This window comes from Leishmania mexicana, chromosome 14 (assembly GCF_000234665.1).
Source record: "Leishmania mexicana MHOM/GT/2001/U1103 complete genome, chromosome 14".
In the NCBI taxonomy this organism is placed as follows: Eukaryota; Euglenozoa; class Kinetoplastea; order Trypanosomatida; family Trypanosomatidae; genus Leishmania; species Leishmania mexicana.
In genome coordinates, this window is record NC_018318.1 from 575,741 (window position 1) to 603,671 (window position 27,931).

Sequence of the window (27,931 nt, forward strand, 5' to 3'; positions counted from 1 at the left end):
TCGCTTGTTTTTCACGTATTGCCACCCCTTCGGGCAAGGGATGCTTCCGCGTGGTATCACAGGGATACCAGTGCCACCACTCTGTGACGGGAGGCCAAGCAGCACCCTCCCTCTCTTTCTGGGAATGCCGACACACTTCTGGTGGTGATAGGGCCAGGCGCCTACTACGTGGCGAGGCTAGAGCGGTTTATCGCTACCGATGTCTGCGGTCAGGTTGTACGTGGCGTTGCGTCGCGGCGACCTTCGACAGTGAGCACGTCTACGCTATGCATATTGTGGACGAGGCGTCAAGGTGAGGCACCGATGCCGGAAGCATGAGAAGAGCACCCCGAATTCGCGCCGTCGAGTCCTCCAGACTTCCATGTGGAGAGTCATTACAGCACACTGTGAAATGCCGCTATGTAAAGCGAGTGAAAGAGAAACACAGCACAGTGGCAGTGTGTCCAGGGCCTCAGAGGATCCTGGCCCCTAGGTGGCCAACCTCTTCCCTGCGCTCATCCGGCATTCACCCGGACTAGACCCTGTTATCCGCACCACCGAGACGCCATCGCCTCCTGCCCTAGAGCAGAACCGCAAAGGCGGCTCTTTTGAATTACGACATGCAGTTCACATGAGTGTCCATCTGGCGCCGATCGCGCAGCACGTATGCAAAGGAACGGTGAGGAAGAACAGGATGAACCCATCAGACGCATGGTCCTGGTTCGACAGCAGGCTAGCTCGTCGTACGCGTCCAGCATGTAGGCGTACTGCAGCGGAGGTGCGAGAGCTGCAGTTGTGTATGCGGATAGGCGCGGACTTGTAGTAGGACGGCATACTGACGGAAAAGGAACGGCAGCGCGGGAAGCGGCTCTTTTCATCGACTCTCCTCCCCAGACTCATACCCACTACTATGCACCGATGTGCTCGAGGCGCTGCTGACCTCAATGTCAGCAGAACAGCGTAGAGCGTTGCCAGGACGAGGCGAAAGCTTGCATGCGTCTCGATGCGTCCGACTTCTCTCCACTCATCTTCATACTTCGCTGAACGGTCACTGCCGTACTTTTTCATATCCGCTCGGGCTTGTGCATCCCTCAGATCTTTTCTGTGCAGCGTACGCGCCAATCGATTTTTTGTGGCGATCGCGTTACGGACGGCGTGCACACCCTCGCCCAGTGTCAGGAGCGCCACCCGCGTGTGCGGGTGCCTTTCTGCTTGAATGTTTGCCGGTGCAGAGGGAGCCGCGAACATTCCTGGTGCCGGCCGCTGCCGCCGTATCGTTTGAGCTGCATCGCCTTTGTGCTCCAGCGTTTAACCACGGGGTACGCACAGCAAGCCCCTCCCCCCCAAACCATCCCCCACCCTCTATTGGGGTCACACACGTATTTGCACAAACACATATCACTCGCTTAGGCCGTCATCATGGACAAGTATACGAAAGTGAAGAACATTGGCAAGGGCAACATGGGCACCTGTACCCTTGCCCGCAACAACGAGGATGGCAAGTACTACGTCATCAAGCAGGTGGATCTCACACGGATGAGCAAGAAGGACCGGCAGCAGAGCCTGAACGAGGCGCGAGTACTGAGTTCGCTTCGACACCCGAACATCATCAACTATGTTGACAGCTTTCTAGCCCGCAAGTCGGACAATCTTTGCATTGTGATGGAGTACGCCGAAAGCGGCGACGTTTGCACGCGCCTGAAGAAGAATTACGGTGTAAACGTGCCGGAGCGGCAAGTGTTGGATTGGCTCATACAGCTGGTGCTGAGTCTCGACTACGTGCATCAGCGCAAGATCCTTCACCGTGATGTCAAGACGCAGAACATCTTCCTCACCCACGAAAACCTGATCAAACTAGGCGACTTCGGCATTGCTCGCACGCTGGCGAACACGTACGACCAGGCCCAGACGTTTGTGGGCACGCCTTACTACCTGTCCCCTGAGCTGATTTTGGAGAAGCCCTACGACCACCGTAGCGATGTGTGGGCACTCGGCGTAGTCCTGTACGAGATGCTCACGCTCAAACACCCTTTCAATGCAAAGGACATGAAAGGACTGCTACAGCGCATCCTCGCTGTGCATTATGACCCTCTACCAACCGTGTACAGCGCCGAGCTGCGGGACATAGTGGCGCAGATGCTGGTGCGAGACCCAGCTGGACGGATCAAGCTGGAGGACATCTTGCAGATACCGATAGTTCGTCAGCGCCTTAAGCAGTGGTTCAAAGAGCCCGACGTCGTGCCGCAACACTACATACGCTCCCTCTGCAAGCACCAGCTGCTGCCTGATTTCCAGGATGAGGCAACTGCCGTGCCCTCCACCAGGTTCGCCGCCAGGGCTGCCGCGGCCATGGCGCACGAAGAGTGGCGCACCACCTCTGAGGCCACCTCAGCCCAGACGGATGTGGATGTCTGCGCCCGCAACGATACTGACACGCTTCCACATGTGACGCCAGGTGGGCCCTTCTCCATCCCATCCACAGCCGCGCGTGCAGCGGCGGCTGCGTGTACCTCAAATGCAGACAATGGATCTTCAGACGGAGTGCGACCCTCCATACCGGCTCTCAAGCCGTATAGCAACCTGCCACAAATGGGAATGGCGTCACCGCAGCTGTATGCGCCCCAGCCGCCACAAATGCATCCACGGGTACAGAGCAACAACAGAGTTTCTAGCCCCTCGCGGCTATTCAGATCACCTTTTAGCACCCCCAGCGTCGCACGATCTGCTGCGCTGCCGATCTCTCGGCAGCAAGGCGATCCCGTGAGCCAATCCTCTCAAGTACCGCTGCCGTTGCAGCGACCCACTGCTCGCGCCAAGGCTCCCAGCAGGCTCTACGCACGTCCCTACATGGCGCAGCCCCACCTGTCCCCATCGCCCGGCTACCTTCTCGCGGCCAACCCACGCAAGAACGCGGGAGACGTGCGGCGTCAGCAAGGCAGCAGGGCCACAGACCCCTACCTGAACCCTCTGTTTTCTCCGCCTCGCCAGATGGCGCCTGCATACAGGCCACTAGCTCCTCCCTTCCCCCCGCCGCCCGACATCAAGGCAATGCTGCAGCGGGCCGCCGCCGAGCGTGCACGTCGCTGACAACGATTCGCGCAGCAGTCGAGGCGGCACCCCACGCAGACAAGCCAATGAACAGGCATACCAAACAAAGGGTGTAGATGCGTCCTGTGTCCAAATATTCTGCAAATTGTTCTGCTAAAGCTGCTCCCCCTCCCTCAACGCACCACCTTTGCGGTGGATGTCGCACGTGTGCTTGTGCGCGTCATCGTCAGGCTCTCACCCGCTCCCCTCCGGGCCACCACCCACTGAGAGGACTTCTCTCTCGCCCTCCCCCTTCCTCATTATTTCATTCACTTATTGCACCTTCTTTTCGTTGATTATTGTCTCCCCCTTCCCTCCCTGCGTGCGTGCGTGTGTGTGTGCCCGTGGTTGCTACCCGGACTTTATTGTCGGCTTGGCTGTTGTTGCTTCCTCCGCTTTTTCGTTGTACGATGCACATAGGTCAAAGTCCGGTGGCACCGCGCCGCTTCGGTTCTCCTCTTCCTTATTTATTTCTTCATATATATATATATATGTCTGCCCTCTCTTCTCCAATTCTATCAATTCACGACCGCCTCACCCTCTGCTCATTGTTCCTCTCACACCCCTGTATCTCTCTCTCTCTGTGCTTGTCTGCATCTGTGTGTATATGCGTGCTCTTCTTGTGAAACCATCGGCACCTGCGCTCATGACCTCTCTATCATCGCTTCAAGCTTCGTCTCCTTCAACCAGCGCACAGACACGCACACAGCCTCCCTCCCTCTATCTTTTCTTTGTCGACTTCCCTCCCACTTCACTCTTCACTGCTTCTAGGATCGCGTACGTGTGTGCGTGTGTGTGTGGGGGGGTGAAAGGCGGTGAGCTGCGGGCTCTTTGTTGTTGTTTTCTCTCACCCCTCCTACTTTTCTGTTTGGCTGTCGTTCTTGTCTTTTCTGGATCCCGCATCGTCTGCAGCTCGCTTGATGTGTGCGTATGTGGTCGTGAGGGTTGGAGGACAGCTCTACACCTCTGCTGACGCGTTGCAATGTGATTTGTGTCTGTTATAGCCGGGAATAGGAAGTGAAGCGATCCCGCGGCGCATCTACTCGCTTTCCCTCTCTTTCGATTGCACCGTGGAACACTCATGCGGCTACCAGTGTCATTAACACAGCAACATTTCGCGTTTGGGTACTCTGTCACGTCAGAGCCACTGCAAAGATGCTCGCAGCTAAACCCGCACATGAGAAACAGATCAACAAACTTGCTCTTCAGTAAGGAGAAGCGTCCGAATGCGTTCTCGGTGGAGGTTGTCTTGCGGTCCTCTTTCTCACTACCGAAGACGTTGTTGCAGCCCAGCCCTCCCCACTCCTTGTCCTTCTCACTACGCTCATCCTGTCCTCTCGACTCTTTTTCATATCGCCACTATCATTTTGTCCCTTCACCACAGCGCCGCTGCTAGCTCGGTCTCCCCCTTTTTTTACTGCTCGGTCGGCAGCGGCAAGCCGCTTCAGCACGCGTGTGGAGTAAAGGACGATACTTCAGCAAAAAACCTTCTCGATTCGCCTTTGCGCCAGCACGTTGTTCCGAGAAGAGGTTGACTGTTGTTGGCCCTCCCCCGTAGAACTCCTTGGAGGCTGCTCTGCCTCATACACGGTGACACATCGGCAACACGCCACAGCTGCTTCCCCCGCCTCATCCTCTGTTACAGGAAAGCAGGGACACGTCATTTGTCGTCTTTCGCGTTACTCCGTAATGGACGGCGTGGAGTGGGGGGAGGGGGAGGAGGAGCTGGCGCACTACTTGCGCGAGGAGCACCCGCGCGTCTCGGCTCTCCCCGTGAGCATCCGCTACCGGACGTTTGCGCCGCCAGCGCAGGATACGCGCGTTCGCGCCGGACGATCTGTCCACGACTTTTACCTGTACCGCCGCCGCCGCCTCGACTCGGCCATCGAAGCAGAGCTGACTGCCTGCGGCCTCTCGGTCGTGCAGCCTCTGCAGTGCGTGCTGACCGACTCCTTTGCGATTGCGCAGCGGCAGCAGGCGACGTATCAATGGCTCGCGCAGCGTCATACTGCTGATGAAATTCTCCATCGCTTTGCCGTGGACAGGAAGCTGAACGCGGTGCCGTGCCTAGCCGCCGTGAACCGCTCGCTGAGTGTTCTCGGTCGTGAAGGTGGGGCAGATGCCGTGCTTGACGTTCTGGAAGATGTGCTGTTGGATACCGCTATCATTCCCCTCAGCACCCTGCTCGGTGCCATCAAGGCGCTGCCGAGTCACCCTGTTCGAGCAGCCCGCGTCGCACTCACCTTCAGGGGCTCGCTTGGGTCACAGACGGTGCCCCCGAGCGTGTGGGGTAACCTCGGGGCCGCCCTCGCACAGGCGTCACTGCAGATGCCGATGCCGCTAGAGGATCACTTCGTGGAGCTGTTTGAGCGCGTCCTCGCCATGGTTAGCGCGTCGACAGGTCGGTTGAGTGAATCGCTCGTGGTGGCATTTGGCCGGTGCTTGCTCGCCAGTAGCAAGCCGTGCTCCGCAGCAATGCACCTGGTCCGCGAGGAGCTGCTCAGCGGCCGCAGTCGAGATGGTTTTACTGGTGCCCCGTTGCACCTTGGCGCCTTTCTGAGCGATCTCCTCGTGGCGCTGTGCTGCGAAGATGAGAAACTAGGGACACCCCGACACTCTAGCGCGGACACGGATACCTTGACCTTCGCGTGTGATGTCATCAAGTACGCGTTCGCCGTGCGTGTGCAGTTGTTGCCGAGAGTCTTCGACAAAGTGCTCGCCTTGTGTGAGCGGCGCAAGGAGTACTATCGCATGTGCATTTTGTTTGTGTCTATGTGCGTCTTGTCGACTCCGTCGCTGGTGTCCTTGCTGCGAGTGGTGGAGGTGGTGACGCAGATTCCCGATCTGCGCACACCACTGCAGAGTCTTTTGCCGGTCAGCTGCACCGGCTTCTTCCTGTGGTGCCTGCAGCGGTACCCTGGACTGTATCAGTCACCGGTGGACTCCCAGAGTCAGCAGAAGGCCACACGACGGGCTTGTGCGCTGCTCGGCTGTCTCGCCGTGGAGGAAAGCAATGCAGAGAAGCTCCCTGCTTTGCTGAAGGTCCTTACGCACAATAAGGGAGTGGACCCTATCATGGCCGCTAGTGCGGTGTCGGCGGCTGTGCGTCGGTTTCGTGAGCTGCGCTGTCCCGCTGGCAAGGCTGTTTTTGCTGCCCTCCAGGACCAGCACGAGGCGGTCCTGGCGGCTGTGTTGGAGATGCATTCGAGACCGACCCGCCCGGCGGCGTCTGCGCCCGCAGCTACCGTCACCGTTGAGCTCCGTCGACTCTTGCCCTCCGAGTCGGTGTACTGCACAGTGCTGAGCGCCGTTGCTCTGGCCGCGCTGGCGAGTCGCCCGGCCGCGGAGCAGGCGTTTGTGCGCATGATGGAGTCGTATCAGCGCAAGTGCGGCGCCGTTGCGCTCATCCCGTTCGAGTGTGTCTGTGCATCATTTGGGGTGCCGGATGGCGCGGTCAGGATGCTGCGCACGTGGCACCGCGAGTACACCTGGCTGGCAGTCTTACCTCTTGGACTTTCCCTGCAGCTCGATGGCGTGACTGCCTGCGAGGTGTGCTGCGCCGCCTTCACTGCTACTCAGCAGGTGCACAAAAAGGTCATTTTCATCTGTGGCAGCGAGGCCGAGGCGGTAGCGGCGAAGGAAACGAACGTAGAGCCGCTGATTGTGATGGAGGCGCTGGTGAGGCGCTTGTTGGGCCAGTGACGCGTTGCAGACGATAAGAGGGACTATGAGGAGTGTGGGGGATGTTAGGCGTGCGCGTGTGCCTTTTCTTCACGAAACACGAAACGCCCATCGTCCCCTCTCCCGCTTTCGGCACGAACACGCACGCATCGATTCACACGGAAGGGGTGTCCCCAAGGAAAGCACTGAGCAAAACGCGTAGCCTGTCACGGTCTTCTCCGCTCCTCCGTTGTCAAGGAAGAGCGTCGCATGTCGCCTTTGCTATTTTAAAATGTGTTTTCTGTGTTGTTGGTGCTCACCATGAACGCTGCAGCGTATGTGCTTCTTCTTGCGGAGCGCGATGCTGCGCATGCAACGGTCGGCGGTCCATTTGGCTGCTGTCTGCAACGGCTCCATTTCGATGGGAGACACGCCTCCTTCCTCGCTTTTCTGTACCTCCCACCATCACTACCACCTACCTAACCCTCTCGTCATTTAGTTGATGCACAACTCGTCCTGTTCTACTCCACAGAAACTCTGGGCCACCTCCAGTGGCTCCGTCATCCACGCACGCATACGCACGTGAGGGACAACCCCCGTTATTTCGCTTGGGGATCATTTTGGTGTGTGTAGGGGGGGGAGGGGAGGGAGAAAGTGTAGCTGCAGGTTCTCTGGCGGAGGACACACACAGATTTCAGGCCAGCCTCATCACGTCCTTCTGCTTCTTCCCATCGCCTGCGCTATCCCTGTCAACAATGGCGTCGCCTGCGGCCGCGGGTGCCGAAAATCGGCCAAAGCCGTTGCACACGTACCCGGAAGATGTGCCACCCAGCAGCAAGATCCTCGCACACTGCGGCTTTGACAGTCGTCACTTCAACGCCGTCGCCTACCTTGGTGACAACACCCTGCTCACTAGTGGTGGCAAATTCGTGCTCTTCGTGCACGTCGACTCCGGCGCAGTGGAGTCGCAAGACGGCCCCCTGGATGGGGCTGTTGGCGCTGTTGCTGTACACCCCGGCGGTACGTCGTACGTAGTGGGTGAGCGTTGCCCTGCAAACCCGCTTCTCCGCGCGTACGGCTGGCCCTCTCGGGCCCCATCTAAAACCTTTGCAGGTGGCGCAGAGGTGGGGTATAGCACGCTCGCCTTCAACGTGGACGGTAGTCGCCTCGCCTCCGTCGCAAGTGCGCCCGACTACACCCTTGCCATCTGGGACTGGGAGAACACCTCGCTACTGTTGCGGAGCAAGTGCTTCAACTCCGACGTGTACAGCGTCGCCTTTAGTCGCTTCGATGACGCACTTCTCGTTACAGGCGGGGCCGGTCATATCAAGTTCTGGATGATGGCGGACACCTTCACGGGGAAGAAGCTGCAGGGCTCGCTTGGCAAGTTTGGCCGTCACGAAATATCCGACGTCGCCGCGTTTGTGATCTTGGCGGACGGCAAGGTGCTCTCCGGGTCCGACTGCGGTGACCTCCTCTTATGGGAAGGCGACCTCATCGTATGCACGTTTGCCCGCGCCTTTGCCGTCGATGAGCCCGGGGCCAAAGGATTGGGGCAGCCACCTCACGATATTCAGCCATGCCACGACGGCGCCATCCACTTTGTCTCTCTGCAGGGCCGCTATGTGGTAACGGGCGGCGACGACGGATACATACGGTACTGGGATCTTCATGAGCTGGAGGTGGCGGAGGGCACCGGACTGCCTCCGTACTACGCGCCGAACTGCCTTCACGAAGTGTGCGTGTCGTCCGCGTTTCGCGTCCGCTCCGTTACGCTCGATGAAGAGCACCGGCAGTGGGTCATCCTCGACGAGTTCGGCACCATCGCCACACTGCCCTACCCTCTGCGTAATGGCAAACTAGACACCACAGAGCGGGTGAGACAGGTGCGGCTTCGGCTGAACGGTGTCCCGCTCACGTGCGCGGCGGTGTCTCCCGTCGAACATGTCGTCCTCACCGGTGGCATGGACGGCGTTGTGCGCTGCATCGACTATGTGTACTGCGCAGAGCGGTGCCGCATGGAGTGGCCGCGCCATCCGCGCAAGGACCCGGTGCCGGTGGCAGACATGAAGGTGCTAGTGCCGCGCTCGACGGCGCAAAGCGTGCTCGCGGTGGCTGGCTTTGGCGACGGCACGGTGCGGTTACTTGAAATCGGCGAAGGCAGCGGCAGCATTCGGATGACTGGGCAATGGAAGGCGCACGCGGATGGGCTGTGCGCGCTGGCAGTGAACGAGGACGCGTCTCAGGTGGCCAGCATCTCCCCCAGCGGGCACGTTTTCTTCTTCAGTGTGGAAACGGCACCCTGCACGCTCGACCCTGTGGGTTATTGCGTCGGACCACTGCAGAACCCCACGAGCGCGGCATGGGACACGCAGGCTGTGGGCGGCCACGGAGGCTGCCTCCTTGGCTTCGAGGGTGGCCAGCTACTCTCAATCCGCGCCCCAGCACCAGGTTCCGTGAACCACGATGAAGGGTACGAGTTTCCGTGTGCGTATGACCTGGTGGCGATCCGCCAGCGTCAACTGCCACCGCCAAAGACGGAAGCTGAGGAGCTGGAGGTGGACGACACCGCTGCGACTGCACTGGAGGAGGAGGATGTGGGCCCATGGCCGATCGCCTTCGTGGTGCAACTCCCAGGAGAAGGTTTTGCGATTGGCATGGGTAAGGAGGAGCTTGCGTACGTGTACCAGGGCAGTATCCGCTACGCGAACCAGCTGGAGCTTCCGCCCCTGCCCCCAACCGGCGTGGAGCCACCAGACTACGTCGAGGACCCGGCGCTGAACGTGTGCTACCGAGACTGCGTGCCGCGTCGGGCTTTTGTCAGCCCCAACGGCGCTCTTGTTGTGTGTGCAGATCGAAACCGACTACTGTTGCGGGAGGCTACAAGTCGTCAGCAGGTGTTTCTGCTTGGCGCAGCGCACGACAGCACGGGTGGTGCAGTCACCGGCGCCTTTCTCTCTCATAACGGCAGCATGGTTGTCTCTATCGGCACCGACGGCCTTGTCGTGACACAGCTGCGAGACGGCTGCGCAACTCCGCGTGCTTCGCCACCTCTTATCGACGCCGCTACAGTCGTCGAACCTGCTCTCGGCATGGTTTCTGCGACGGCAGCGGCCCCCGCGGTTGTTGCGTGTGCCGAAGAGGCTGTGGGGGCTGTCGAGGCACCCGCTCTGTCGGTCCAGGAGCAGAAAGAGGCGGACGACGCAGCTCGGGCCTCAACAGAGAGGGAGGCGAAGCTGCAGCGCTTCTTGAATAGGCTGGAGAAGGTGCGCGACTCGTACGCTGAGCTGGTGCACGCCAACGAGCAGTTGCCATCTGGCCAGCGGCTTAACAAGGACGAAATGCAACTCGATGCGTCGCTTCAGGACGCCCTCGACGCGGAGAAGCAGCGCCGAGTGCGAGAGGCCGAGAAGGAGTATATCCTGCCCACCGCCCGCGAAGATGTCAAGACGACCAAGCTGAAGAACTGCTTCCTTGACAATCTGCTCTACGACCGTTTTGAACTAGCGGCCATCGAAGAGGGCTTCTCCGTCGCCTCCCTACGCGTCTTCGACCCACACGAGTCAATCGCCAAATTGGAGGCGGCTGCTCACCAGCTAGCCGAGTCGGACGGGGAATCGGATGTGGAGAAGGAAGAGGACGAGGGAAGCGACAGTGAACAGGATGGCGCCGGTGCAGACGTAGCAGCGACAGAGCACACAGCTGCGGGGGACTCTAAGGCAGCCGGCATCGACGCCGCCGCCACTACCGCCTACGAGCGGCCTGACGATCTGATTGGAATAGCCACCATTGGCGCCTCCGTGAAGCAGCAACTCAACAAAATGGACACACGCCGTCGCGAGCGGCAAGAGCGGCGGGACGGCTATGGGCGTTTGTTGGACCGCAAGCCGAACCCAGCAATCGACGATGCAGCGCTGAAGCAGCAGATCGCGATGGACCTCAAGAACCGAGGTGACTGCACATTTCGCACAGATGCAGCGTACCGAGGCGAGCACCAGTACCGTCCCACCGCAGTCGCCAAGCTGCAGCGCATGATCCACCTGATGGAAGACATTGTGCGCATCAAGACAGCCTTCAACGAAGACTTGCTCCAGCTGCGCGAAGAGAAGCGGCACACCCTCGCCCGCCTCAACTGTATGCGCCAGGACTACAGAAAGGTGTTGTTTCAGCTGGGGTTGTGCACCTCGCCTGAAGTGCCTGATCTATCCCTTACCGTTGAGGAGGAGCCCGAGACACTCTACACGATGGATCGCGACAAACTCGAGGCGTACAACAAACAGAAAACGGAGGAGCGGGCCAAGGCGGAGGCGATGAAAGCGCATCGTGGTTTTGGCGCCGACCTGGCCAGCGCGCAAGCACCCGAGCGCTCGCGGGACTCCTCTACCGTGACCACCGGCACCGTGCCCGGCAGTGTGATCATGCCACAAAAGCGCTCCAAGGGCAGCCACTTCCCCTCCTACCTCGGACGAGGCTCACGGCAGAGCGCCGTCGGCAGCCTCGCGATGCGGGAGCGCATGGACGCCGATCTGAAGGGCAAGCTCAACAATGTGACCCTCACGCCAGAAGAGAACGAGGAGCGGGAGATGCAGCGCGCCGTTTTGGAGCGGGACATGCGGCGCTTGAAAGCCGCCATGGCGGCGGTGCGGACGGAGTTCAATGACAAGCTGGGGTCACTGCGACTGCGTCGCGCGGCGCTCGACGTGGATCTGTGCCTTATGACGAGGTGTCTGACCCTCTTCCACCGCGAGTATCAGCTGCTGCTGATCTTTCGCTCGCAGGACAAAAAACTGCGCGCCGTGTTGACGGCGGTGAAGCAGGAGCGGGAGTCGGTGCAGCGCGGCATTGCGTCTCAGCACACGGACCTGGCGTCTAGCGAGGAGCGCATTCGCCAGCTCACCGGCCAGCTCAAATCCACCAATCAGGCAGCAGAGGCCTACATCGACGAGCATTGCCCGAGCGACAAGCTGACGTACATTAAGCGGGTCTACTATCGGCAGCTGAAGCGCCGGCGCCGTGCGGAGGATGGGGACGATGACGACGACGACATCACCAGCGATGACGACGACGATGAGGACGACGGTATCGGCGAGGAGGCTCGGCCGCCCAACTGCAGCGTGGAGGCGTGGGAGGGCATGCTGAGGTGTCGCGAATCTCGCCTTGACTTGACGGAAGCCAGTGACGCGGCTAAAGCAGAGGTGGCGAACATCCGCAAACAGCTGGAGCAGAGCGAGCAGCGGCTGCAGGAGCTGGCGGAGCATGTCAAGCAGTGCCGAGGCGAGGTGCAGGTGCTCGAGGAAAAGAAGCGGAAGGAGTTGAACATGCTGTATACAGCGGTCCCGCTCCGCCTGAGTCAGGTGCGGTGCCTTGAGGAGAATGCGCGGCTACCATCCCACCTCCCAGAACAGCCGGTAGTTGTCATCTCCGCGGAGCAGATGAGCGCGCTGCGACAGCGCATCTTTGACTTGGCTGACCAGAAGATACAGCGCCGTGACGAGGTGGCGAGACTGACGGCGGAGCTGCAGCCGCTGAAGGAGGCGCGTGCGGCCTCCAATCGCGTGTTCGAGGAATGGCAAGAGAAGGTAAACGAGGTGATGCTACTTCGGTTTGGCCAGTACGTTGACTTGGAGATGCTGGAGTCGTGCGGGTCCAGCTGGGCGATTGAGACGAAGAAGGAAGAGCTGCTCCACCTTGAATTGAAGTGGGCGCGATCGGTGAAGAAGGTTGAGAACCAAATCACCGAACTCCGCACACGCCTCCAAGACAAAGTCTTTGAAAACACTAGCCTGCTGCAGAACCTCGGCGATCTCGAAACGGAGCGTCAGCGCGTAGATTCTGTATTGTCTCAAGCCACCTCCAAGACGGTGCAGCAGTACTGCGGGACGACGGTCGCATCGAAGCAAGAGCGTGCCGTTCTGCGCGAACTCATCGCCGCACAGCAGGAGGAGATAGATGCACTCACGGCCGAGATCCTCATGCTGAAGCGCAAGGGCGGACACGTCTATAGTCAAGCCATGATGTAGGCTCGGTGCAGCAACGTTTTCGGTTTCCATGCCGAGAGATCCGCCGACACGTGTCTACCTCGCTCTCTGCGGCTGCTCGTGTCGAGCGCTTCTCTCTGCACACTCCAGACGCCACAGCAGCCTTTTGGAACGCCGGCTGTTTGCCACTCTTGCGTCCTGCCCTTACTTTCCCTCATACAGCGTCTCCCCTAGTCCTAAGCCTTCACTTTTTTGAAGGGTTGAGGATGGACTAGCGGTGCCGCTGTGACGAGGACGTACCGAACGTCGAGAAGCCGCAAGTGATTGTCTACGTCTTGTACTGGGCCACGCCGCCTAGCCTACCATTCCCCTCCCCCTTCACGTTCTGTGTGAGTGCCGTCGTGTCGGTTTGTTGCGAACTGCGCACTCGATGTACCCATGTATAGAACTCGATCTTTGTTTTTTTTTTTCGATGAGAAGAGATGGCAGTCGGTATGCGCTCGTACATCTCTCTGGTGTGCACCCTTTTCCGAATGACGTCACCATACTGTGGGGCACTCTGCTATACTGCGAAAGTGACGCACCCGCGCGGCGAAGCACCGACTCACTGCCTCTTTGACTCTCTGTCTCTCGAGTTTTGTGTAAACCAAGAAAGACGCCTAGCCCGCTCTCCCTTGTGTGCATTGTCCCCCACCTCACTTGTTGCTACCCGTGAGCGTCATAGCCAAGCACCAAACGAGTAAAGCAGTAGACGGCGCCTCCATTGCTCCTCGTCCTCCAATACAGGCGTGCTTCTCGCATTATCTTATGTTCCTCCGGCATTCCATTTCGGCGCTGTTGACCATTCTCTGCGGCGTCTCCGGCTCTGCTGGCAACGCTTTCCCTTTTTACTGCCACCTGCCCCCGCGACCTCCACAACTGTGCCGCCATTATCGATGAATGTACACTTGGCTCTCCCATTACTACTCTTGTCATCACTGTCCGTCAACTCCGCTCTCTCTCTTCTTCCTCCCTTGCGCTCTCCACCATTTCTTCTGTCGCTGTTTCTTTTTCCGTGCTTGCTGCCGTTGCTCGCACTCACGCAGAAGTAGCAGCGTGTAGCGAAGCCATTTCGTCATCCACCGTCCTTGCCGCATCAGCACCCCTCTCGCCTCTCCTTCATCTGTTTTTTTTTGTTTTGTAAGTACTATTATTGCATCGTTCGTTTCCTTGTTGATCTGAGTGAGTGGGTCAGTCTTCGTGTTCTGCTCGTGGCTCGCCTCTTATTTGGGTCTCGATCACCAATACCACCCTCCTCGGCAGACAACATCGGCACAGTCGCATTCATCACTGCAGCGCTTGCCGCCCCCCCCCCCCCCCCACCACGACAACGCTAACGACTACGACCCCCTGTACTGATTTTACGGACAAAGGCGTAGCACAGGTCTCTCTCTTTCCTTGTTCCTTCGTGCATCTCGCTCACGCTCTCTTTTCTCTACTTGACTACCGAACTTTGTGCCCTCCACACCTTACCACCACATATATTTTTTCGGTTCATCTCGGTCGCTTCGAATACCTCCGCTTGGGTGTGCCAGTGAGCGTTGTGTCCGGGCTCCTTTTTTTCATTAAGTGCCCATTCACACACGCGCGCTCATACCATTGCGAAAACGGCTGTGCACGACGACAGCAATATCTCCGAACAGAAACCAAGGGAATTAACGCGTATACGCACGCACGCACACACACACGCACGCACACACACACACGACCCGGCTTCTTTCGTAGGGCGCCTGTCGCTTGTAGTTTCCCGCTCTTTTCGGATCCCCTTCAGCTAACAGAAAGCTAAAGCATCTCAGCAGAACCTCACCCGTCTCTTTTTTTTCCCGTCAGCAAAGCACCTCGCGCATCATGTCACTATTCGGTGAGGCCCTACCTTTCGAGGATGACACAGCGACCTCGCTTATCCGTCGGGTCGGCTTCCCACCGGATAAGATGTACGCCCAGATGCCAGAGATCTACCTATGCCCGTGCTGCAGCGAGTTCAGCAAGCAGGAGGAGCGCGAGCGTCTTCTGCGCGAGGCCCGCGACGCCAAAGAGGCTGAACGTCGCCGCCTTATGCAGCTCGACGTCTTCGAGGAGCGTGCGCGGCCGCTGCCCTCAGGGGATGTCCGCCGCAAGGCCTACCGGCGTATCATGGAGGAAGAGGAGCTGGCGGAGACAGCCCCGAGCGTGCCGCCACCGCCGCAGACGATCGATGACCTGCGTCGCGCCAAGAGGGATCAGAAGGTGCCGAAGCTGATCGTCACAGTCCACTGCGGCCGAAACGTGAGCGCGGAGCACAATGACCGGATCTCCGTTATCGTGCGCTGCGGTGCCTTTGAGGGCCAGACCGAAAAGGTGCTGCGGGGCAAGGAGGTGGTGATACCGTGGGAGGAGCTCTTCGAGTTCCCGTACATCAACCACAACGAGCCACTGGAGGTGCTCGTCGTGAACGATGCGCTGCCCGAGAAGAATGACCAGTTGATCGGCGGCCTGGCTGTCCCGTGCAACGTTCTGCACGACGGCCGCCATGGTGACCAGGAGCCGCTGCCGATCATGCCGGAGGATAGCATGCAGACTGGCTACGGCAGCTGTCAAGAGGGTCCGCTGGGCACCATTGTGGTCTCCTGGTACCTGCGCGGCGCCGATGACAAGATGGACGAGGATACGATCGAGCAGCAGACGCTAAACGTGCCGCTCGGCTGTACCTTTGTGGTCCACAACTTATTCCAGTTCGCCGACCACGGCGCAAAGGCGCACAAGGGCGGTGTCCTGTGTGTGTTGCGCGACACGGATGACAACTGCTCCGAGTCCGTGCTCTACAGGCCTGGGGCTCAGCTAGAGCCATCGCTGTCGCCGTTTCACACCACGGAAGGCTACTACTACCTCCCTGGAAATCCGTCGCAGGTTATGCAGCTCAACACGGAGCGGAAGCTGGGCCACATCCTCATATGCGTACCGAAGCAGGAGAACTCCTCGGAGGAGGAGGAGGAGCTTCTCGTCATCGGCGCGGTGCCACTGGAGTTCGAGCGTCTGTACAACAAGGGAAATGCGGTGCTGCTGATTGAGTCCAAGTCGAAGGAGGACGCCATCTGGGGCGAAATCTCGGTCGAGTGGGCGAACAAACCGCTGGATGATATGGACCTGCACCCTTCCCCGATGGCAGTGCAGAAGGAGTCGCTGTTCTTCACCGTCGTCCGTGGCTGCAACCTTGAGCATCGTGACGGCCAGCCCGTAACGCAGGGCTACGTGTCTGTTGCCTCTGGCGACCTGGAGGGTACCACCGTGGAGGCGCCGGTCACCCACGACTCAGACGGTAAAAACATCATCAACTGGAACCAGGAGGTCCGCTTTGTCGACGTGGACCCAGCTCAGAATATTATTGAGGTGCAGATGTACGAGAAGGAACGCCTGGTGTCTGTCGGCGCCTGCGAGCTAGAGGACTCTGATGAAGGGGTAGTTATCGTTCAGATGTACCATGCCGCGAGCGTCAACGAGAAAGCTGGCGAAATCGTTGGAAGCTACAAGCGTCTGCACGCCCCGCGTCTGGTGGAGGAGGGCATATACCGGAAGCACCGCGCTGCCGAGGAAGCAGCCTACCAGGGTGCTGACGAGGAGGACGAAGAGCAGGAGGAAATTCACCGGCCCGCCGACCTGGATGGGAGCAACGTGGACGAAGACGAAGAAGAAGAGAAAGAGGAAGAGGAAGAGGAGGAGGAGCCACAGGCGACGCAAGCTCCCCCGATGACTGAACACGCCATGAGCATCAACGAAGATCTCTCGGAGGAAGAGAAGGAGGCCGATGAGGCCGCGCCGCATGAGACACCTCAATGGCAGAGGAGCGAACAAGAAGAGCAGGAGCACGAGGAGGGCGAGGAAGAGGCGCCACAGCAGCAGGAGTACCTCGAAGAGGCGCAGTCTGAGGAGCCACAGTCTCAGGAAGAGTTCCAACAGGATGAGGAGCAAGAGCAGGAGTCTGACGTCGACGTCGAGGAGGAGCTGCAGCCCGAAGAGACGGAAGATGTGGAGCATCTGACTCACGAGTCGTCGGCAGAGGTGTCGAAAGAAGCTTCAGAGCACGAGGAGGATGGAGAGGAGCTGCAGCGGCCAGCAGGGGCGTTGGAAGGCACTTCAGAGCAAGAGGAGGAGGAAGGGGGACTGCAGCGGCCGGCAGAGGCGTCGGAAGAGGTGTCGAAAGAAGCTTCAGAGCAAGAGGAGGATGGAGAGGAGCTGCAGCGGCCGGCAGGGGCGTTGGAAGGCACTTCAGAGCAAGAGGAGGAGGAAGAGGGACTGCCGCGGCCGGCAGGGGCGTTGGAAGGCACTTCAGAGCAAGAGGAGGAGGAAGAGGGACTGCCGCGGCCGGCAGAGCCGTTGGAGGGCGCCTCAGAGCAAGAGGCGTCGGAAGAGGTTTGGCAGCCCGAGGAGGAGCAGCCGGAGGAGGAGGCCTACCACGGTGAGCTGCACCGCCGGGAGTACGGGTCGGAAGAAGCGCATCAGACGGAGCTCGGCGAGTTGGAGACTGAGCACTACCACGCCGCGGCGCAGTCTGCCGACATCCCTACGGCGGAGGCGGCGGGGGCTTACCCTGCTACCGCCGGCTCACGGGCGCGCCGCCGTCCGTCGTGGGTGGCCTCTTCCACCAAAAGCAGCGGTTACAAGCAGCCATGGTACCCGTCAGGTGCTCCGGAAACAGATCAGCACATTCCCTTCTCCAAGACTAAGCTGTCAAAGAAGAACATCGAGAGCATTCGACACCTGGAGACGTGCAAGTCGCGCATCGAGGAGGAGTCGGTGCGCCGTAGCAGCACCCCTCGCCGCTCAAGCACGCGTGGTCTATCCCCCAGCTCCCAGTAGGACTGCTGAGCAGCATCTAGCCTAGCACACGTTGGTTGTCGAACGTGCGCCTCTCACACCGCAGGACTTTTCCAGTGCGCAGGAAAGAGGGAGTCGGTTGTGGAAGTCGTGCGCACTGAGGGGGGCTGCCTCTTCCTTTCGTCTGACCTTCGACACTTGACTCTGCTTTCTCTGGACATGCATGCAAAAATGCGCCAAATGTACATGACTATCTATTAACGGTCGCATTTATGCACACACTTCTTGTGTTGGTGTTGTACATTGTGTTGCCTGATTGATTCGCTGTCGTGGGTGCCACTGACCGTTTTGACTGCCTTTTCGTGCATGTATGCGTTTGTATGGCGGTGTGTCAGCGTTCCTGCTGGTTTCTGCGCTCCCTTTCCTTTTTTGTTGTGATTTCCCTGTACTCTCTCTGAGGCTGAATTCTTCCCTTTCCCATCAACTCTATGTTTCTGTTCATGGGTGCTTGATTGTGTGTGGCTGCGTGTGTGTGTGTGTGCATGTGTGCGATTGCTGAAAACTAGGTGGCACCGCTCTGTGTCGGCCGATTCTCTTGTGGATGTGGGATTCTCATGTATTAGGAGTGGTAGAAGCGTGACCCGCTTGTGTATCTGCGCTAAACGACATCGCCGCCTATCTCTTGTTGCCATAGTGGTGGCGTGACGGGTGAAGAACACAGCACTGGGAATATGCTCTCGTTCTCTCTTTTTGACCGTTTCGATGGTTCTCCCTGTACATCTCGATAATCGTGCAAAATCATCCCCCATTCTGACCCTATCGCACGCCTCCCCACATCTCGAGAATTTGTGTTCGCTGTACCCTTTCGAGTTCCCTCCTCTTTCCTTTCTTTTTGCTGTTGTCTTCGAATACCTGTACGGAATCCTTCTTTTGTACTTTTTTTTACCTTTTTCTTTCTGTGTCGTTGGCGAGCTGTATGCGCTCTTGTTCTCACGCTTCGTTGTCGTGGATGTGTATCTTTGCAATTGTAGTAAAGATGTTGGCCGTGCTGTGCAGAGAGGTGATGTGAGACCGCAATCGAATCGTTTTGTCCAGCGAGCGTGGAGGCCGAGGAGGGTGCTGCCTCTACTCTCTCGATCCTCTCCGTAAAATTCAGCAGAGGAGCAAACTGAGCAAACGCCTGTGCTCTGTGTCATAGGCGCTGTACGGCGAGTCCTCATCGTTGCTGGTTTGTTCCCACGGTTGGCGGAAGGAAGAAATCGAAGGGACAAGAAAGACGGCCACGTAGACAAACAGGAAGCGTAGAACAATGAGAAGCAGCGGAAGAAAAAGAAATGAGGAAGGCTATCGTTTCGATTATTTTACCGTAGTTTGTTTAGGACACCACCCTTCCTCTCTTTTGGACGGGCTGTGGATGCAGCTCCACTCACTCACACACGCCCCGATCTTCTCCGTCTTGTTTGTGTGTTAGCAGTGACTCTTGGAACGGTTCCGCGCCTTCTTCTGCTTGTCGCTTGCTTTATCCTTTGCATGTTTTTTTTGTACGTTTGTCATCTTTCCCCGTCTCTTTTTTTCTTTGTCAGGCCCGATTCCCTTCGACGCAAGCGGACACTTCGTTTGTTTCTGATGTTTGATTCTTTTCTTCATTTCGTGCACGTCTTTATATGTGGGGACTAGCCTGTCTCACCTTGTCGGCCCTTTCGTCCCTTTGTTGGACGTCTCGGTCTATGTCCTCCTCGTCTCTCGTTCAGCACGTTGTCATTTTTCTTTCTGGTTTCTTCTCTTCGCTCACTCTTTTTCTTTCTCTCTGTGTGTGTGTGTATGCCCTTGCCTGACGCTCCCAGAAACTCTTTCCCATGCGCAGCTGTGAAAGTCATGCCTTGATCTTCTTTTGAACCTGGCCACAAGGACACCCATTTCAACTCTGAGCCACTCCTCCTCCCTGGCACAGGCTTGCCCACACAGCCGCTGTGGTAAGGCACCGGGAAACCGAGACCCGCCCGAGTGCGGATGGGTAGAGGGATGTACGCATGTCAGGGGCCGCCATGCAAAAGGCTCTCTTCCACCCTTTCTCCACGCTCTTCTTTTGTACGCTCCACAGAGGGTGTCAAGGGTGGCTGATTGTTCTTCGCCCCCTCCCCCTCTCTAACGCCCGCCAGGCGCAGAGCAAAGAACCGACGCTGTGACCTCCATGCTGTCCCAACTTTACGTATGCGGCCCTCTCCCCTCCCCTTTCTCGCCTGCCGCTCACCTTGACTGCTCTTTTTCTCATCACGTACACTGCCGATGCGCGGTGGCTAACAGTGAAGTCTTTGTGAGTGCGTGTGTGGGTGTATGTGCCTGCCCTCTGCTCTTCAGCTCTGTGCACACAGGATGACCGATCTACTCGCCTTACAAATGACGCGCAAGGCCCTCATCGAAGGGAAGGCCGATGCCCGCACCAGGGCTGCACAGGCGATCTCATCACGAACCTCACAACTGTACAAGGATGTGCCCACCGCCGAGGCGGAAGAAGTGGTAGTGCTCGAATTACGCGGTGTCGAAGAGCAGCTGCTGCGCAGCACTGCAGCAGTCTACCGCCGGGCCGGCCTCCTATGCATACGTGCGGTGTGTGCTGGTCTTCCGCCGCAACCACTGGGCAGCGACCTGCTCATGGACTTACTTTGTCCTGTGCTGCACAGCATGGGCGACGCGGACCCGATTGTCCGCATTGCCGCCATCGAAGCGTGCTACGAACTTGTGCGCCACCACGGGGCAGAGGCGTGGAGGGCGCGATTCACGGACCTCTTCACTGCACTCTCCATCGCTGTGAGCGACCGCGACAAGCGCGTGTTTCTGCTAGCTGAGGAGGTCTCGTGTACACTAAAAGAGTCGGTGAGCCGTAACGGCGCTTCTGCGGTGGACATGAACACCTTTGCCTCCTTTGTGTCCGACACGCTAGGCAACTACACGTCGACGTCGGGACCGCTTGTGGTCGACGTGGGCGCGGCCGTGTCTCAGTGGGTCCTTCAGTGGCTGCGGTTTGTGCTGGAACTGCCGGGCTGCCACTTCGCCGCCTCCATGGCGTCGCTCCTTCGCGTACTGCTCGCCGCCTCTGTCAGCAACGACACGAACGTGTTTGACATCCTGCATGAATGCCGGCACGGTGTCTCACAACACTATTCCGCCGAGACAGCAGCGGATGTATGCGAGGTAGTGGGGGCCTTGTGTACATGTGTACACGACACAACATCTGCACGGACGCGCGTGTTCTGCCTGGAGTGGTTGTCAGAGCTCATCCACCTCGCAATTCATGACGACATTTTCCAACGCCACGTGCCCCGTGTTCTGCAGGCGACACTGCCTGAGCTGAGCTCGGTCGATGGCTCCACACATGCAGCGGCCGTCACCACTAACCAGGAGGTGCAACACGCGATTGTGTCTGTCGGGGACGGCGTGTCGGCCGGAGTGATAGACCTGCTTTTTCGGAGCGTATTGGAGATGCTTGACAGCGGTGCTGGGGAGGAGACGCTCATTGGCGGACTAGAATGGCTCCTTGTCCTGCACCACCTTGCGCCTGCGACGTCGGAGAATCTACTTTGTAACGTGCTAGGGCGGATTACCATGTTGCTCGACGTCGCTTCAGAGAACGTGGCCCTCCGAGGCACCGAGGTGGCATGCGTGCTCACGAACAACGGCCACTTTTCGGATCTGGTGCAGCTCGTGCTGCAGCGGCTGTTGCACCACAATTACGATGGGCAGCTGCTGCGGCGCTTCCCCGATATCGTGCGCCGGTTACACACGCTGCGCAGCGGGATCGAGGAGGAGGGCTTCAGAGAGGGCGTGCTCGTCCACTTCGCACGGGCGTTGTCTGACATGACCGACTTGCGATTTGTGAGCAAGGTGGTGCTCTCCCTCCAAGCCATGCTGGCCACCTTCCCTGAGCTTGATGATGTTCGGACACTGCTGCGCCGCGGGCTGACAAACGCAGACACGGCGGAGATGTTCTCGACGCTGCTGCCGTGCTGGCGATACAACGCTGTAGCGCTGCTGTCGCTGGGACTGCTGTGTCGTCACTTCGTCTTCACCCGGCGCATCTGTGAGCATCTCGGGGAGGTTGAGATGTCTGTTGCCACGTACGTGCAGCTCGATCACTTGGTGCAACAACTAGAGTCGTCTACCTTCACCTTTTTGCGCGTGTCCCTGTTGCACCCCGCAGCATGTCCGGCGCTGGTGCAGACGCTCTACGTACTGCTCCTTCTCCTTCCGCAATCGTCACCTCATTATGCGGTGCTTTCCCGTCGCCTGCAGCCTGTCACAGTGCTGGTGCAGCTGGACAAGGTGGCCCCCGAGCCCCTCGCAACAGCAGCCCAGGTCGAGGTCTCTGCCGCCCATTGGGGCCAATACATATCTGCTCAAGAAGCGCTTCTGCAGTATGAGCAAACGTTGTGAGGTTGGCGAAGGGCACCCCCGCGTAGGCAAGCAGGGAAGACTCTCGCCATCTTTTCCTCTCTTCGTTCCCCCCCGTCTGTCGCCAGCTTTGACTACCTTGGAAGTGGTTGATGACCACGGTTTCTCGCGTTTTTTGTGCCGCTCCACACGCTTGTCTTTGCCGTGGCTCTCCTATCGATGCGGTGCAGCGGCGTTTTCTGCTTTCGCCACTGTGGGCTTCCAGCAAGGAGGTGGAGATGGTCCGACGAGCACGCATAGACCAGTGAAAACAGAAGTGCAAAAACACTGACGTCGCTATGGCGTCTTGTAGCTGTTGCGTGCCAACCGCGCAACTCACGTGGCGGAGCAGATGCATCAATGTGTGCATACGCGAGAGCGCCACGTATATGGGATTCAGTGCCGTAAAGGATGCGTGTCAAGTGGTGCCTGTTTGTAAGCCATGAAACGAGTCCTTTTTGTGTGAGTATACTGCCACCCGTAACGCAGACCATTCTCCTTCCTCTCCACCTCTTTGCCGCCGCTGCGCTCCCTCTCGTTCTTTTTTTTTGTTTGCTCGACCGTTTCCCTATTCGTTGAGCTCATGCTGCAGATAACGCATACGCCTCAGCTCGTGTCGCTTTCTAGCCCATCTCGCCCCCTTATTTTTCTTGTGGAATCGCCTCCTCTTTTACTCCCTTCTGCACACCGTTAGCTCCGTTCACCTCCCGCACTTCCGCCGCTGGGTAAGCAAAGATGTCTTCTACCGTGTCTGGTCAAACGATCCCGAAGCTGTTTCCCAAGGCGTTCCACAGCTGGGTTGGAACGGGGCGCATCTTCAACTTTCTCGCTCCGTACGAACAGAACCCCGTCATTGCGTACCTCAACTCCATCTACAACACCGCCCCCTTGTTCAAGTGGTCGCTCTCAATCGTACCCCTTTACGGCATCGTCTCTGGATACCCGCCGGTGGAAAAGATCGACTTCAACTCGAGTGCTGCCCTGTGCGCTACTGGTATGGTGTGGTTCATCTACGCACTACTCATTCAGCCCCAGAACTCTGGAAGTCGCTCGCTGGCGTTGGTGAACATCTGCTTGGCCACGGTTAACGGCTACAACTGCTACCGTAGCGCGCAGCACAGGCGCATCCAGGCGGTCAAGGCAAATAGCATCGAATGAGCCGGCGCCGTCGCGCAGGCTTGCATGCAGAGGCCTCGTCATGAGTGCTAAACGCACTTGTCTGTGATGTCCTAGCAACTCCGGTGGAAACGACGGGCATCTCTGCTGCATGTCGAGATGGAGCATGATCTTGGGCGTGGGCATCTATCAGCTCCCCTCCCGCTCTCCTCCCGTGCGGCTTTTTGGTTATGTATCTCTGAATGCTGGACCGTCGTGTGCAAGGCGAGCCGGTTCAGAGGGTGTCAGCAGAAGTAGGGATGACGGAAAATCGAGTTACCCCTATCGCTCTGTTCTCTCCAGCAACATGTCGCCGCTCAAAAGCATTGAGCTCTGTGGTCGGTCACCGCTTCGCACGCGACGCCGAAGGTGCACTTAAAGACACAGCATGCATATTCTCTTTTCCCTCTTCCAGGCGTTCATTCTGCCGTTGAGCCTGAGCGTAACGAAACCCTCCATTCGGCCCCCTCGGCGGTGCAAAGTAGCGGCAGACACGCAGTACATGAAGTACTGCCTCAACGGTCGGAACACAGCCTGTGCCTCAAGCTCTACCCCCTCCCCCTTGCTTCACAGCAGCTCCTCCCATCATGCTGGTCGCCACGCGGTGCAACCCCATTGGGGTGGCCCCGGCTTCCCACCACCACGAGCAGGTGTGAGGACCTTGTAAGATGCGTTTCGGCCAGGTGAACACTCTGTCCATGATATGGATGCGACATGCGTGTTCACTGTGACAGGTCACTTTTAGGGCACGCCGTCCAGGTCCTCATCGTCAGCATGAGTTTTGGCGAATGGATCTCGCTTCCGCATGCCGCAGGTACTTGACCCTGTCACCGCCAGAAGTGGCTCGACATTTTGCATATATAAAGCCAAGATGGTGCCCGCTGCCTCAGCTCCCCTCCCAACCACACACAGAGTAGTCTAGTAGACTCTGGATACCACGCGCTGAGGTATCCCTCATTGTGTGTGGAGTAGAACTGCGAAACGGCGCGAGAACGAAACGAAACCCGGTGACCGCTGTTGTGATCCTCGCCTTGAATACACATCTTCCCTTCACCCCCCTGTAAGGTGCAGTGTGTGGGTGTGTGGGGTGGCGGACGCATCGCCGCATTCAGTTCTTGTTGGCTTTCGCGGTGGTCTCTCCCAGGACGCCCTGCAAAGACATGATCCGTTTCCCTTCAGATACAGTGCAGTTTTCGTACGCGCCGCTGGGCTTCGTATGTTTGTTGTTTCTACAATGTTCTCATGCGCGCCAATGGAGCTCTCTGACCTTCACCTCTCGGACTTTACTCTCCTTTGCTGTTCTTCGTCCCTCATGGCTCGCTGTCTGGTCGTGAGGGGGTGCACATAGGGAGCACCACTCGCAACAGCAGCAATCGTATCACACCCACTGCGCGGCACGGGTGTGCTTAATGTTTTCGAAGGGATACAGTGTGCTGCTCCGGCCCTATCAACATGTTGCATTCGCAAAGCGGAGCAGCGCAGGTGGCGTGAATCTGAACAAGGGGGCGCTAACGGGGCGGGAGAGGGGAGACAGCTTTACGGAACCGGAGGTGTACCGCAGCAAGACAAACTTGACAGCGATGCTAAAGACAAGGCGAAAAGAGCGCCGCCTCCTGAAGGAGGAGAAGCAGCGCACCGTGATGGACAATCTGAACCTGGACACGCGTACAGTGGAAGCGCTTCATGCGGGGCGTCGATTGCCGCAGACGCCGGCGGAGATACAGGCAGTTCGCTCCTCTGACGACGCTCTCGCCGAGGACAGTTACAACAACCAGGACTACACAACCACCATGCGCAATTTGATGCGGCGCGAGGTGGATCGCCGAGATCATGTGGCCGACAAGTTTGGCCAGCCACCCACGTCGCGGGAGTTTTACCAGCTCTTTCGCAAATTGCGCTCCGCCGACTCAGACGAGGAGGCGGTGGAGCAGCACCAGCGGAGGCTAGTGGAGGAGCATGGCGTGTACCCAAGCTCGCGCATCGACTCCTTCATGCTCGACGACGACAGCTACTTCCCCGATTGGGTGCACGCCCTCCCCTACAGCATCCGTGACCGTGTCAAGTACGGATCGCTCGGACTCACAGAGGATGACGAGGCGCTGCGTGTGCGTCTGGCGCGGCTGCCGCGTGATGCGCGATTGCGCGAGTGGAAGCGGCTGAAGGCGGCAAAAGAGTACGGCGCAGCTAAAGAGGAGACGCTCACGTTGGCGGAGCTGCGTGATGCCCGTCAGGGAAAGCGGCGCTTTCACTGGCTGCAGCGGAAGCGCCAGAAGCGTGCCGCGGCACTACGGCGCATGGCGATGCGTAAGCCAGAAGGCTACGAGCTGTGGCCTTCCTCCGTGAGTGACTTTAGTCAGCGGATTGCCTTCATCGCACAGCACGTCGAAAACGGTCTGCAGACTGGTGGCGAGTGGCCCCTCAATGAGGACGCTCTTACCAAGGCGAAGATCAAGCGGCGGCAGAGCGAGGCGGAGCGGACCTTCCTCATGTCTCCAGATGAAAAGAAGATGGTGACAAGCGCCGGAGGAGGCCGTATGCACGGTGGTATGAAGGAGTTGCTCGATTCTCTGGACGAGCCAGAGAAGCGGTACAAGAAACTCTCGCGCAAGGCTTACGCTAACCGGGTGAACGCCATTGTGCACGGCGACCAAGATGAGCATGGCCGGAAGTACAGAAAGCTTCAGAACCTTGCCACACGAAGGCAGCGTCGATACGATTCGCTTGCAGAGATGGCACTGGAAAAGGAGGTGCGCAAGGAGCCCCTCGTCAACGTGAGTGGGCTTAATCACACAGACGACGAGCACTGGAGCCGTCACGAGAAATCCTGGGTTGATGGCATGCCCTCGATTCGCTACGGCAGCTGAGTTCACATGCAACTCCTCGTCTTCTTCAATTCTTACCCCTTGCCTAGAGTAACATCTCTAGAGGCACGCATGAAGGGGGGGGGGAGAGACAGCAAGAAGCGAAAAAAATGGAGGCGTGTTAGTCTCTTTAGTGGTGTTTGCGTGTGCGTATATGCGCAACTGTCGCGCAGCGACACTTCACGAGTTGACCTCTGTGTACGTGTGTGTGAATGTTGCGGCGCAGACACTCCCACCTTGTCTTCTACGCGGTAACTGTACAAAATCCTTGCCCTGGTGCATAAAGAAAGCACACACACACACACAGACAGACACAGACACAACTTGGTCTTGCTGATCGGGTGGCTGCATCGATGCTGGCTAACAGCATTGCCAGCGCACTGCGATCCATTGCAGCGCGCTCTCTCGAGGGAACTCCAGTGGCATCCTCTATTTGCTCATCCCGCATTCCCCGTTCGGCTGATCGCCAAGAAGTGGCTCCTCCTGTCTCTCTTATCCGCGCATCCCCTCACCTGCTAAACGCATCAACCACACTTCTCTCGCTGCGTCTGCTCACACGAGCACACGCACCTGCAAACAACAGACAAACACTGTGAAGTATTTGACGCACTATACAAAGAGCGTCTCCCAGGTGGTCGAGCGAAAAAAAAACGAGTGCGCATAGCGTCTTCCTGTAGCCGTGCATCTTCCACCCAACCCACACACCTTTTTTTGTTGTGTCTGCGGACTAGGTGCCTGTCGCCCTCTTCTTTCTCCAGCTCGCCATCATGTTCGGCAGGGGAACGCTTTCCCGAAAAGCCCTCGTCGGCACGGCGGTGGCGGGTTTTGTGGGGGTTGGGGGTGGGTACGCAATGTACCAGCGGCGCCTGAGCGAGAACCGCAGCGTGACCGCCGAAGCCTTCAATGCCATGCAGGACGCCACGAAGCTAGATGAAGCCTTCCAGAAGCTCTCCGACCCCAAAGAGCACCCCCTCATTCAGTTTTACCGGTACACCACCTGCCCGTGGTGTGGCACCGTCAAGGCATTTCTGGACTACAACAAGATCCCGCACGAGTGCGTAGAGGTGGAGCCAATGTTCAAGACGGAGCTGGCGGAGAGCCTGTACAAGAAGGTGCCGCAGCTGCGGTTCGAGTCCAAGGCAGGCGCCAGGTCGTACCTGGTCGACTCGCAAATCATTGTTGACACGCTTAGCGAGAAGATGGGCATTGGAGGCCAGCTAAAGGATGAGGATGTGAACAAGTGGCGCACGTGGGCCCGCAGCTCTCTCGTCCGCTTTGTCACTCTCGAGTTCAACCGCTCCCTCCCCGCGGCGTGGGCCGGCTACTCCTACATCGACAGCTGCGACACAATCCCCTATGCCAACAAGCTCTTTCTCAAGGTGATTGGGGCACCTGTGATGTACCTGGTTGCCATGATGATCACCAAGCCGCGTCTCGTAAAGGCAGGTCTCATGAAACCCGACGACGACCCGAAGCAGCGCCTGCACGACGAGATCAACCGCTTTACCGCTGAGGCACTCGTCGACCCCAAGTCCAAGAAGCCGCGAGCCTTCCACGGCGGCAGAAGGCCGGACCTGGTTGACCTGGACACCTATGGCGTTCTTCAGTCGGTCCGTAACCACCGCATTTACAACGAGATGGTCACTGAGACACTGATTGGCCCATGGCTGGAGGCAATGGACAAGCTCATGGGAAAGGCCTAGCGCGCTTGCTCGCGACAGCATTTCCCATAGTAGCTCACCCGCGTACCCATTAAGTGTACCCTGAATCGGCTCGGACGCCACACGCTGACTCATCGACTCACTGAACCTGTTTCATCTTCGGCTGCTCACTTTTGTTTTCCACGTTCATGCGTGAGCATCGGCAGTGTAGTGGTGTGGGAGGGCTTCCGCCTCTGCACGTCGACGTTCTTTCCCCCTCGACGCACCACGGATGATACAACACAGCTTTCGT

At 58.4% G+C, this 27,931-nt stretch overlaps 8 protein-coding genes across 8 annotated transcripts; all 8 read left to right on the forward strand.

Annotated features, from left to right (window-relative positions):
- Window positions 1–1,398: 1,398 nt before the first annotated feature.
- LMXM_14_1410 (putative protein kinase) lies at window positions 1,399–3,066 on the forward strand (the record flags this gene model as incomplete). Its single annotated transcript, XM_003873467.1, has 1 exon — window positions 1,399–3,066. One exon carries the CDS (start codon window positions 1,399–1,401, stop codon window positions 3,064–3,066), a length of 1,668 nt encoding a protein of 555 aa, XP_003873516.1.
- Window positions 3,067–4,755: 1,689 nt separating this feature from the next.
- On the forward strand, window positions 4,756–6,768 carry LMXM_14_1420 (conserved hypothetical protein; the record flags this gene model as incomplete). Its single annotated transcript, XM_003873468.1, has 1 exon — window positions 4,756–6,768. The coding sequence occupies one exon, from the start codon at window positions 4,756–4,758 to the stop codon at window positions 6,766–6,768; it is 2,013 nt and encodes a 670-aa protein (XP_003873517.1).
- Window positions 6,769–7,481: 713 nt separating this feature from the next.
- LMXM_14_1430 (conserved hypothetical protein) lies at window positions 7,482–12,746 on the forward strand (the record flags this gene model as incomplete). The annotated part of the gene is made up of 1 exon (XM_003873469.1): window positions 7,482–12,746. The coding sequence occupies one exon, from the start codon at window positions 7,482–7,484 to the stop codon at window positions 12,744–12,746; it is 5,265 nt and encodes a 1,754-aa protein (XP_003873518.1).
- A 1,929-nt stretch (window positions 12,747–14,675) lies between these two features.
- On the forward strand, window positions 14,676–17,576 carry LMXM_14_1440 (conserved hypothetical protein; the record flags this gene model as incomplete). The annotated part of the gene is made up of 1 exon (XM_003873470.1): window positions 14,676–17,576. The coding sequence occupies one exon, from the start codon at window positions 14,676–14,678 to the stop codon at window positions 17,574–17,576; it is 2,901 nt and encodes a 966-aa protein (XP_003873519.1).
- A 2,331-nt stretch (window positions 17,577–19,907) lies between these two features.
- LMXM_14_1450 (conserved hypothetical protein) lies at window positions 19,908–21,965 on the forward strand (the record flags this gene model as incomplete). Its single annotated transcript, XM_003873471.1, has 1 exon — window positions 19,908–21,965. One exon carries the CDS (start codon window positions 19,908–19,910, stop codon window positions 21,963–21,965), a length of 2,058 nt encoding a protein of 685 aa, XP_003873520.1.
- A 732-nt stretch (window positions 21,966–22,697) lies between these two features.
- LMXM_14_1460 (conserved hypothetical protein) lies at window positions 22,698–23,120 on the forward strand (the record flags this gene model as incomplete). Its single annotated transcript, XM_003873472.1, has 1 exon — window positions 22,698–23,120. One exon carries the CDS (start codon window positions 22,698–22,700, stop codon window positions 23,118–23,120), a length of 423 nt encoding a protein of 140 aa, XP_003873521.1.
- A 1,406-nt stretch (window positions 23,121–24,526) lies between these two features.
- LMXM_14_1470 (conserved hypothetical protein) lies at window positions 24,527–25,981 on the forward strand (the record flags this gene model as incomplete). Its single annotated transcript, XM_003873473.1, has 1 exon — window positions 24,527–25,981. One exon carries the CDS (start codon window positions 24,527–24,529, stop codon window positions 25,979–25,981), a length of 1,455 nt encoding a protein of 484 aa, XP_003873522.1.
- Window positions 25,982–26,745: 764 nt separating this feature from the next.
- LMXM_14_1480 (putative glutathione-S-transferase/glutaredoxin) lies at window positions 26,746–27,681 on the forward strand (the record flags this gene model as incomplete). Its single annotated transcript, XM_003873474.1, has 1 exon — window positions 26,746–27,681. One exon carries the CDS (start codon window positions 26,746–26,748, stop codon window positions 27,679–27,681), a length of 936 nt encoding a protein of 311 aa, XP_003873523.1.
- Window positions 27,682–27,931: the final 250 nt, after the last annotated feature.